The following is a 12,575-nucleotide window of genomic DNA, read 5'->3' as shown; positions in this document are numbered from 1 at the left end:
TAACAATTATAATCACATTCTTTAATTTTTTCTAATTCTAACCCCCTCCCTTCCCCCCCCTATTTGTTGACTTCCAACAGTTTTCCAACCCCCTATCCACTTTCCCTCTACTCCCTTCATACTTATTTTATTTATTTATTATAATATACTTTCAGATTCTTCTAAGCACTATTTCCACTTCCTTTCACATATAGATTGTCATATAAGTTGTCATATAAATAAAAACCTCTTAATCTATCTTCTTCATTAAAACTACTAATAATATTCATTTTGATAACCTGTGTTTTATCTTACTCCTTCTATTCTCTTCGATATGGGACAAACAATTTGCCCCCCTTTATACATCAATTCCAATACTGCTATACACATACTTATTATACACACTTATTGTCATTTACTTAGGCTTCTATTCTATATATTGTTCTTTATCTATACATATACCATAAGTCTAACAATTAGACCTATCTTTAAATTTACGTATGTATGTATATATTCACTCTATGTTATACGGTTATCTTTCCAAAAAATATAGATTAGTTAATTTCTATCCCAATAATTCTCATAGTATCAACACTACTTAATATAATACTTAAAAATCATATAAAGTTGCTTAGAATTTTTCCATTAACTCTCCACCCCCTCGGTATAGTCACTTCTCTCCTCCTGTGTACCTCAATAGTTTTCAAACTGCCACAGTTCTCCTCCCACCTCCCATTTTTTCACCAGATATTGTTTCAGCTTTCCCCAGTCCGTGTTAAACTGCCCTGGATCAAGGTCTCTCAGTTTTCTTGTCATTTTGTCCATCTCCGCCATGTACAGCAATTTATAAATCCAGTCCTCAATAGTTGGCACTTCTTGTACTTTCCACTTCTGCGCATACAAAAGTCTGGCTGCTGCCGTCATATAAAATATCAATGTCCTATGTTGTGCTGGAATGTCTTCCATTCCCAAGTTCAGTAGCAGGAGTTCTGGGTTCTTATTAACTTGAAATTGTAAAATCTCACTCATTACTCTTATTATTTCCCCCCAGTACTGCCTAGCTACCTCGCAAGTCCACCACATGTGATACATTGATCCCTCATGTTTTTTACATTTCCAGCATTGAGAGGCACACCACCTCCGCCGAGGAGTTGTCCCAGGTGAGAGTTCTCCCACCGCTTTCCCCAGAAAAAAAGCTCTGCTCTTTTCCACTGCTACAGATAGACTAACATGGCTACCCATTTTGATCTCTCTTTATAAGTGTTACAGCTTCTTGGTCTAGGAGATCATACTAAATATTATTGTTTACACCAGTGCTGGAAGTACTACATCAGATCTTCTATTCCGTAGCTGCCTAGACAACATCTGGGAATCTTTATTTTCCAGTGGTAGCTTAATATGTATCAAGGAGCGGCAAAAAAAAGATGATATTGAAAGCAAATGGTCTTTGATTTTAAAGACTTCTTTCTCTTTCCTTTCTATCTCTGTTTTATATGCATCCAACAGGGTCTTATTTATTGCTTAGTTCAAGCTTAACCAAGCCAACAAACAATGCCTGGTTTAAGTTGTGACTCTTGGTAGGTGAGCAGCAGGCCACAACAGCCTCTTGAAGAGACCCTCTCATTCTTCTCTATTGAAAGAAAGGGAAGTGTGGAGTCCTCTGCTCCCTGCTGTTAAAACCCTATCAGGAAACATATTTTAGCATTTCACATGATGAATCAACTGTCACTCATGACTACCATGCCAAGTGTAATTAAAATGAAATCAGCTTAACAATAGCCAACTGTGTATATTTAGGAGCTACTCTCACTGGACTTCTAACAGTGCTTGACATACTCTTCAAGTCCACAAGCCAATTCTTAAATATTCATTTGTTTTTTCAAAAAGCATCACTACCCACCCACCCCAATTTTATGCTAAAATTGTACATAAAGGGCAGATTTTTTTCTTTCACCATAATGGAGGAAGTCAAAATAGGAGTTAAATAAAACATCTTAATGCATCATCACACCTTTGCACTGCAATTCTAAGCCCCAATTCTGAACAGGCTTGGATACTGAATAACAGTCCTAAGCAGACCTGTAGAAAATGATCTAAGAACGGTCCAAATTTGCTTAATATTGCAGTTCTAGTCCTATGCCAGTGTACACCAATGTAACTTTAAAACGTAAATCAGATGCTGGTGGGTGGCCCAGTTGATATCTGCAATCTCTTAGCCTACTCCCCATTGCCAGCATAACATTATGCCGATCACTGACAATGCTGCTATAACTGGGGTGAAATCTAGGAGTGTGCACTAGAAAAATATTCGATAAACCTAAAGCAGCAAAATAATTCGGAATACCCCGAAACCCAAAACAGCAAACTTTCCCTGCCGCTTGCAAGTGACAGGGAAAAGGCCCTTTAAACTTCAGCTGGCCAGCAGGGAGATCCTCCTCCACTGGTCAGCTGTAGCCAGCTGCGGGGCCCCGAAGCAACCCGAATCACTTCAGGAAGCTTTGATTTGGCATTTCTGAATTGGGGCCAGTATGCTGCGCCTGATTCGGAAATCCCAAATCTTTACAAAGTGGGTCCGATTTGAGTATTTATCCCAAATCAGAAACTTGAATCACACACCCCTAGTGAGTTCTCATAGAAGTCATGGAGAGTGAAAATACAGCTTCCGTGTCTACCTTCCCACCATGCCTCCAAACCATGCTGCAGCGTAGGATACCAATTATAGCCAATCACAGCTCTCCTAAGCAATAATCCGGGCTGGAACATCCATATCTCAGATGATAAAGTGTGCAGCTTGAGGCTGCATCTTTCTAGCTTTATATAGTGATCACACAGTAGTTCTTCATCATGATGATGGTATGCAAGAAAGAAGCTGAAAGCTGCATGCTATTTTATCACCTTAGCATGTTCTTTTGCTGAATCAATCAAGCATGAGCGAGGGCTTGTTTTCTACCAGATGGAATGGAAACTACTTAGAGATGCTTAGCTACCTAGTGCTTATGTTTTATGTAGGCAGCTTTAATATTTAGTTACAATAAGGATTTCTTGTTTTATTGCCTGTTGCCCGAGTAACAGTGCTTCATGCTTGAGACACTCCTTAATTAATAAACTTATTTTTTACTAAGCTGAATCTTGAATTCATGTCTTGTGCATGGGTACATCCCAGAAATGAACATGAGATTGGAAGGCCTGGACTTTGAAAAAGGGAGTTTTCATTCTCACAAATAAGGTGTACGCGTCCCGCCTGCCTGGTTGCTGGAGTGGCTGAAAACAGTGCCCAGAACTGGGAGGCGACTGGTGGTGGGTTTGCTGTGCAGGGGGTGGGGGAGCAATATGCTGTCAATATATCACCAAATGACACTGTCATGTAATACCAGTGACACTTGCCATGGCAGGTGAAGAACTGAAGGAGCCTAACCACAGTCATGGGAGCTGAACAACCATTCCATTTCAGTTGTTGTTACGGCTAATCAAACAGTTTTAGTGCTTACTGGAGTACTGGCAGCCAGACAGTATGAGGGGTCCATTCTAAGTGGGTTTTTTTGATGATGCAAAACCTTAACTGTCCCCAGGACTCCTTCACAAGTTGCTGTCTATCTAGCCCCATGCAAGGCTTCATCCTGAAATTCTGGGTATACCTGTGCATTTCTATACATTGTGCCGTTCTCTACAGTCCTCTCTGCCTTTCTAAATACTGCTGCTTTTGATTCCACAGCTGCTGTGGGATTCATAATGCCCTATGCTGGGTCTGTCACCTGTATGCCCTGTTGGGTGTGTGGTCAGGATGTCACCGAGGATGTCACCAGCATCCCCCATAGTGGTATTCAAAACCATGTCTACCATTTGTCACATGGGCATGTTTCCCCAGTGAGCTCTTGGGGAGAAGACAGACAAACTTCGTATGCATGAGCAGCCCTGTTTCCTCGTAGGTTCCCTAGTATCTTATACCCTTTACCTGGTAAAAAGCTGCTTTCCTTAACCCTCTTTGTGTAGTTATACACAAGGTTATGCAGAACCTGGACAGGGAGCCTCCTTAATCCAAAGACTGTTTTCAACCAAAACAAAGTAAAAATGAGGGACATAATAAATTGCTATATTTTTAGACATTCAGTAATAAATCATTGCACAATAAAATTGGCTATTAAAATGAAAGATACTGTGACATCAGGCTGATGGTTCCCTGCCTAATTAAAATCTGCTCATCAATCAAAGAAGAAATAAATACACATTTCCCCCTGAATGTATCAAAACTGTGCAGGTGGCAGCTATGTTTAAACACAGCTGTTACATTTAGGATCAATGTTGGACAGAGAGATTTGTTTGAGGACTCCTCTGAAAATGTTTTCACACAATAAATCTTGAGTCTGCCTGAGATCAGATGCCTTGGAGCTTTGGTGAAAGGCTGGCTAGAAAGATATAATTAGTGAATTAAAGTTCATATTTAAAACACTTTTTAAAACAAATATATTCTGGATATCACAAGTGCAAGTCTCCAGCCGACAGAATTTCAACATATGTGCACATATGACAATGCCTTATTCCAATGATCTATCTAGCTCGTTGTCTCCGCTGAGTGGGGCAGCAACAAAACCAGAATTTTGCACATGGTTAAGGGCAAATCCTTCTCTTCCTCAAAAAAGAAACACCAGGCACCAAACTTGGGTTAATGAGAGTTTATTTACAACTAATTAACTTTTCCCCTTCTTTTAGTGTGGCTTCCCTAAATGGTTACCCTGAAGGTTTGCCAGTGTATGGGCAGCCCCATACTGATTCCAAGCTTGGAGTAATAAGCAAGAGGCACTGTGTTTATCATAGCCTGCACACCAAAAATGTGTCAAGAGATGCTGATAATTAACACCATCCCTCAATGCCAGTAAGCACGCAGGTTCAAGCACAGATGCCTAATTTCCTCCCCAAGCCCTGGATCTGGTACCTGATTTGGTTTCCTCCCTCCATCTGTAGGTGCCTCTGGGAGCTTCCTAATCTAACCAACTTGAATCATCAAACTCACACTAATCCTGCCAACCACCAGTTAGAACAACCTGTCAAGCTCATGGACAAGGTCTATATAAATTACTTCTCCAGCACTCACAGTTTAAAAGAAATAAATAAAAGACTCTTATTCCAGCCAATCTGAAAAGGGCTCCCAAAATTCCTACTTAGCCCTGAAGCAACCAAACAAATAGGGAGAGAACGGTTCGCCAGCAAAAGGCTGAGCAGAATTGCTAAGTCATTACACTTAGCAACCACCATGCCCTTGCCTACCCACTTTGGGCCAGATCCCTGACATCAGTGCCTGGGATATACCCAAACTTTAAACAAAGTCTTTTATTCAATATCTCCTACACAAGCAGACAATTATAACAATTAAAAGACACATTAACAAAATAGTATAAAGTGTTCTGTATCCAATATTTACAATAGCCACACACAAAGAACAATGAGGTCCATAATAATTGAAAGCAGATAACTTGTAAATTCCAATTTCATATATAAATTGCCTTCGGTCTTGAACTTCTGTTGCTTAGAACTTCTGTTCAGTTTTTGTTCAGTTAACAGGTAGCCCGGGTAACTATGAACCTTTATCAAAACCATAATTTAATTTAGGACAATATATCTTATTCAAAGGCACAACAATATCCACTGAAATTCAAAAACACTTCTGAACTGTATCAGTCAACACCATTTTCCATAGGATGAAGTCTTTCAATCGTTCCTTCTGGCAACAAGCGTCTATGGGATAAACCCAAGCAGACAATTCTGCCACAGGCACATGCCAAGGTTACCTCAGCCCTGCTGGGGCACCTGGTTGGGTTCTGTGGCTAGCTCAGAAATGCTGCCTGTGCCCTGACTGGAGCTGACAGAGGCAGCATCGTAAGGAGAATCTTCTCAGTGCAGGGTGCCATTTTATCCCATGCTGTAGAAACCTCAAAAGAGGTTGCTCTTGGGGGTTGTCTTTGGGTTCCTCAGCCTCCATTTTCTGCTTTCCTGCCCCACTGTTTTAAGGAGCTGAGCACATACATACATACAATGGTTGAGGCACAATGTTCTTTCGTTGGACTGACAAAAGGGGATCATTCCAAATACCCATGCTGTAAATTGCAGGAAGGACAACAAAAACCCTGACTGCTTCCATCCTATTGTTCTCTCTCAGCCTCTCCCTAAGAAAACTCTGAGCTTTAAGAGGGGCTTGGGGGGAAAACAGGTCAGGTTGTTCCTAATTTCATTCTGTCTTATTCCAGGTGCTTAAAAATGACAGGGTGTACATGAGTCTCATGGCCACCATCAGAGTAAACTGTCATTTACGAGGGGGAAAGGAGAATTCCTGGGGTTAGTTGTAGAATGAAGGCAGGCAGCCCAGGCCAGGGGACGCTGTGAAAGAGAGACTCAAAACCTACCTTTCTTAGGATATTTAGACTCAAAACCAGCCTCAGGTATAATCTAGATCAAACACTTGGTCCAGCCAACCAAAGGACCAGTACAAAGTCATCAAACTCATGTATCACTCACTAGCCACATGCCAACACTTGGAGCTGGGCCAGCCAGGCCAGGCCACCTTAAGATTTCTTAAATGCCTTCAGTCTGGGGTTTGGTATCTTTCCCACACACTTTGCCACAAAGCCCCATTCATCACTTGCCATCTGCATGTTCTTCTTGTGTGCGTGAATGAAGATCTCACTGCTGTTGATTGGGGAACAGAGGCTGCTTGTTCCTCTCACCATTGTTAAAAAAACAGGGGAGCTTGTCATGGGTGCCTCCTGCCTAGACCTGGCCCAAACACCAGTTGTGTGTGCAGGTGATGCTGACACTTCCCCGCCCCAACCCCTAACTCTGCATAATTCTAATTATGCATGTGTTAGTACTCTTTGAGTCTGAAATTGGTCTGATATAACAGTTTTCACAAAAACAGGTTATAACATTCCCAACAGATTAGCCCATATAAGAGAAGAAGGTATACAATATTCAACCAACAGAAAGGACTGCAGCATGCCATTCTTTAGTTTCAGATAAGTAGCTGTATTGGTCTGCAGTAGAAGAGCAAATCTGAGTCCAATGAGATACCAACAAGATTTTCAGGGTATAAGGTTTCAACAGTCAGAGCTCCCTTCTTCAGATACGGGGTATCTCTCTTCTTCAGGTAACAGGGCTTTATCCCTGTACCTAAAGATGGGAGCATTGACTCTCAAAAGCGTATACCTTGAGCATATTGTTGGTCTATAAGGTGCCACTGGACTCGAACCATGCCATTCCTCAGTCACATTGAAAAAATAGTACTTTGTAATTCATTTTCTTGAACGTATATACTGATTATTCTTCTGCACTCAACAAGACTTAAATCAGCAATTTAATTCAGGGTTTTGGTACTAATCTATAAAGCCCTATGCAGACTGGGACCTGCGTATCCGCGGGACCGCCTCCCCCCATACGAACTCCAGAGGACTCTTCGTTCCAGCGAGAAACATCTGCTAAAGGTTCCTGGCCCCAGGGAGGCCCGCCAGGCATCAACCAGGGCCAGGGCCTTTTCGGTCCTGGCCCCAGCCTGGTGGGACGCTCTATCTGATGAGACCAAGGCTCGGCAAGACTTGTTATCCTTTCACCGGGCCTGTAAGACGGAGCTGTTCCACCAGGCATATGAGCGGTGCTAGGCGGAGCCCCCCTGGCCAGTTGATGGTGGATTGGGCCCTCTCCACCACACAAATACCCCCCATTTAAATCATCTTTTTGCTACGAAGATGCTCTGAAGATGACTTGGGCTGGTCAGTTGTACTGCTATGTTCAGGTTTTTATATGTATTTTAAATTGTGTAATATTTTTGGATGTTTTATGGTTGCTAATTTATAATAATTGCTTTACATATTTTAACTGTATGTGCCTGTAATCCTCCCTGAGCCTGCTGGAAATGTGGGGAGGACGGAATATAAATTGAAATAAATAAATAAATAATTGGAATGTCATTGCCATTAAGGATCTCTACTTGCTTTTCATAAACAAAGACATGACAATGTTAAAAATACACACAATCCTAAAACATCTGATGAAGTAGGCCATCAACTATGAAAGCTCATGCCACAATAAATGAGGACAGATCTAATATTCCACTATTTTTTACTTTTTTGCTGACACTAGCTGATACAGTGACTTTGTGCTTTAATGCAATTTACCTACATAAGAATTCAAAATGGTTGCATTTTAGTTTGAAATAGTGGAACATATAAACATTACAATCCTAAACAGAGTTACATCCTTCTCAATACACTGATGTCAACTACTTTAGAAGGGTGCAATTCTGCTTAGGATCGCACTGCCAGTAGCTTCTCCAGAGTATTATAGAGAAAGCTGATGGTATATTTTAGCAAAGCTTGGAAACCATTTTACTCTTAAATTTACTTTAGCTGAGCAAATGCCATAACTGTTGAGATTAACTGTGCAGAAGGGAGCTGCAGCATTTCCATGTGCGTGCAGACATTATACAAGACCCCCTGGATCCCCCTTTTCAGGCCTCTAACTTCTTTAACTGGCAATGATATGATGCATTGTACCACCTTCCATCTCTCATCTAAAACCAGCATGGGAGGCCTCAGTCAGCGTTAGCCCTCAGTCAGCGAATCATACAGTTAAAGTGCCATCCTAAGTAGGTCTACTCAGAATCCTATTCAGGTCTATTCAATGGAGCTTACTCCCAGGAAAATGTTCTTACAATTGAATGGTTAATATCCTTAAAAGATAGCAGCATAACATCTTGGAGACAACATTTTAAAAGGCAGAATTCAAAAGTACCATTGATCATTTCCTGCCATGTGACCGTCCTTCAACCTTAATGTAGACTTCAGAGTGTTCTTCTACTAACAGATAAGAGGGTCATCAATTATGTATTTCCTTCTGTGCTTTGTCATCGGCGGATTAAAGAATTTTCTTCCTTGCATTAAAACATTGTTTTGAACCATAAACTTAACCAAAGTAGATCTATTAACATTTATTACCTAAGTTTTATAATGAAGGAAGTACCTTCTAACTGGGATATTTTTAAAATCATTGTATATCTCTCATAAAGCACAAGATTTTCTAGCAAAAGACACATTTATTATTCTTTTCTTATTAAAAGTCTGTGATGGAAGTTTGAGAAGGAATTCATACCACAGGAGTAGATCTTGAGTATATATCACATTGAGGCAAAATGCCCTTGGTGAACATCAACAGACCCCCCCCCCCAGTTAATGATTCTGATTTCTAAATCTAAATAACTACTTCCTAGACCAAACATGATGACATGGAGTTGAAGAGTAGTCACAGTGTACATGAAATGGATTTATGAAATGGTATTTGCTATAAATGCAGAAACATTGAGAACATGGTTTTAAAGTAGTTGTTAGCTGAAACAACTAAAATGAGTAGGCTTAAAACTGGCCTGGTGCTGTTTCATGAAAATACTACTGACTGGGTTTCCACAGTGTTTAGATAGCTTACATGACCATCCTAAAGATAAACAGATGCTCACATAACTTTGACTAGACATTCACTTGGTTCAAAAGAATAAGTCAAGCCTTTACTGTAAAACTATTTTATGGCCACCAAAAGGTCACACATGCAGAAACAAATATTATTCATATTCCATTTTGTTATTGTTCGTAGAACATCATTTCTGATATGTATTGTATTGGGCTTCCCTGGTTTCACAGATGAAACAAACCCAAAAACTTCCCAAGGGTTCTAGATACTGTTCTAGTGTATTGACTATAGAATGGGTGTAAATAAATCTGGGTGAACTTTTGTGGCTGTCTGAAATGATTTACACAGAAACTTGCCAGCTAGAAAGAACACTTTAAAACCAAACACATAGGGCAGGTCCTCTGCTATTTCCTATGTGGGTGTTCCTTGGGGCTGTTTTTTATGTGCTAAAAGCTTGTATCAGGCCCCAGCAATAAGGGTGCACTTGCAATCTACATCAAAATTACTAGGAATTATCACATCATCATCATTATTATTATTATTATTATTATTTCAAGATGACGATGATTCACACTAGGTCGGTGGATGGATACCTTCTAAAAGTTAAATAAGCCCAGGAAGACAACAAGCTAACATCATAACAAACTCCTTTAAAGTTACCCTCTCCTTACCAGCCGTGTTTTGGCACGCAGTAAAAATTCTTCCATGTTGTTTGTTAGTCTGCCGGTTCTGATCAGCCAGGGCAAAGTCCCATGCCAGAGACCTGGGCTGCTTCTGAAGGGCGGTTCCCGCCTCCTGCAGCCAGTGTTGCTGCTGCCGCTGCTGCAGCTACGTGTCCCAGCAGACCAGCGTTGCCCGTTGGCTGCTCTCCCTATTTAGGCAAAGTGGGACTCGGGCGAGCAGGACACGAGGGGGAGAGAGAAGGGAAGAGTTTACGCGATTCCACAGGCCGGCCGAGCGCCGCCACCAATCGCAAGGGCGCTCAGGCGGGCTGACGTCACGCAGGCAGTTGCTGCAACCATGGACAGCGCCCAAAAGTGAGGGCAAGCCGGGAGGATGCAGAGAGCTGCGGCAGAGGAAGACTCTCTCCCGCGCGCCGCCCCCGCGCCTCTGGAAGGCGGCGAGGAGTGCAGACGGTTGCGGTGCCCCAATAAGGAGGCAGGCCAAAGGGAAGGCGGGCGTATTGCTCAGGAGGAATGAGAGGCTGGCTTCGGAATGAGAAGTCCTCAGAAGTGCGTGCGCTTTGCCCCACTGATACACGTGTTGCTGCTTCCCTAAGAGGGCTCTTACCCGCCAAAGCTTTTCCTACAACACATCTTTAAAGTGCCACAAGTCACCTGTTTGTTTGTGTTGTTTCTCTATAACCGTTGTTTTCAAGGATGGGAAAGGAAGCTTTGCTAGATATTATCTTAAAGCTTGAACCCTCCTCCCCATTTATGTGTTTTAAATGGTTTATATGCACGTGTTTTAAAACTTGCTGTAATGTTTTTGATTGTTTCCTTCCTTAGAGACACTAAGTTGGATGGAAAGTCCACGTAGAAATGTTTAAATAAATAAATATAAGGAAACTGCAGCAGTGGCAATGGAACTTCCAAGTAAGTCTCCCAAAATTGCAGCCTTCAAAATATAGACATATATATATATATATATATATATATATATATATATATATATATATATATATATATTAGACTGTTTACATTGATTTTCTTCCTGTTTTTCCTATGAAATGACCAAACAGTAAGAAGTTAGAGAAACTGCACACATGAGCAATAAAAAATTCTAAATCACATCACTTCTATACATGAAACTGTTCAAATCTGTCTTCTTTATTGTTATATGTGAGGATAATGTGATGTGAACATCTCTCCACAAACACAGAACAATTTGCACATATGCAGTCACAATGCGATATGCACAAATTCCTACATGGAAGTAATTTTTAAATTTGTTGAAAAGTGAACCCTTCATCTTTTCAGCTCCAGAAATGGTCGAGTGTTGACATGTGTTCCCACTTTACAGATTTGGAAAACTGAAATATACAGTTATAAATAGTCAGAGGCATTGGCAAAATATTGAGCTTTCCATTGCCAAATGAAGAAAGCGGAACTTAACTTTATTTTCCATTTTTAAAATCTGTCTCAGAATAGTGGTATGTATCTTGGTGTAGAGAAATTATTGTATCCATCCTAGAAATCAGAAACTTGGATAAGGCTGTATCAGAGGTGAATGATAATGTATTAATGATACAAAACTCTTCATTAAAATATTTTGCTCCCATGCCTTATGGAACATGAGAGCCAGTGTGTTGTAGCAGTTCTAGAGTTGAACTAGGATCTGGGAAACCCCGATTTGAATCCTCGCTCTGCCATGGAAGCTCGCTTGATGACTTTGCACCAGTCATACACTCTAAAACTAACCTACCTCACAGTATTGCTATGAGGGCCAAATGGAGAAATAAAAGACATAAGCCACTTTGGGTCCCTACTGGTAAAAAAGCAGGGTTTAAATGATACATAATATAATTCATCTGTCCAACATGAACTCTACTGGTTACCAACTAATTTCCTGGCTAAATTGTTTCCTAGCCCTCACTCTCTAGTTCAAGGATGCCTGTGGGACATCTTCAGTGCCTCCTGAGAATGAGGGCTCTTGTAGGGGCCACAACCATTGATTGATCTTATGACTTTTTCTGTGGTAGCCCCACAGTTTAGAAACTACTGCTGTGAGATATATACCAGATTCACAAAACTGGTCCTGTCTAAAGCACCACAGAGACTTTTTAAAAAAAATTGGATACGCCTATGAATCATAATCTGCTGGCAACAACTCTATATGCTCTCTCAATCTCTTGTTATTTTGGTTTTATTAAATATTTCATGTTTGCCTGCTGTATTCTACTATTGCCTTTGTATGGTACAAAACTGCTTTTATAATCAGGACTAAAAAGGAAGAATAAAACCTGAACCAAATAAATAGTAACAGGACCTCTATGTATGTCTGCTGATAGCATAGGATAATACATCTAAGAAGAATAAGTTGGTATCTCAGATAGTAACTGTTTTGAATGTACTAGCATAACTCTTTCTTTTCCTATACTGCAAAGTATGGTGCAAAGCAAGGAAAGCCAGATGTTGAGTCATTAACCAGTG

The 12,575-nt window shown here is 40.8% G+C and overlaps 1 protein-coding gene across 1 annotated transcript in view; it reads right to left on the bottom strand.

The window, feature by feature from the left end:
* The window catches only part of PRUNE2 (prune homolog 2 with BCH domain), a 180,085-nt gene extending 169,813 nt beyond the window's left edge, over positions 1 to 10,272 (bottom strand). The window contains exon 1 of the mRNA XM_054987592.1: positions 10,095 to 10,272. Coding sequence (XP_054843567.1) covers positions 10,095 to 10,130 — 36 coding nt within the window. The 5' untranslated portion in view covers positions 10,131 to 10,272. The remainder of the gene's footprint in view (positions 1 to 10,094) is intronic.
* Between the last annotated feature and the right edge of the window lie 2,303 nt (positions 10,273 to 12,575).

This window comes from Eublepharis macularius, chromosome 8 (assembly GCF_028583425.1).
Source record: "Eublepharis macularius isolate TG4126 chromosome 8, MPM_Emac_v1.0, whole genome shotgun sequence".
In the NCBI taxonomy this organism is placed as follows: Eukaryota; Metazoa; Chordata; class Lepidosauria; order Squamata; family Eublepharidae; genus Eublepharis; species Eublepharis macularius.
The sequence above is the reverse complement of the archived record's forward strand: the minus strand, read 5'-3'. Positions and strand labels throughout refer to the sequence as shown.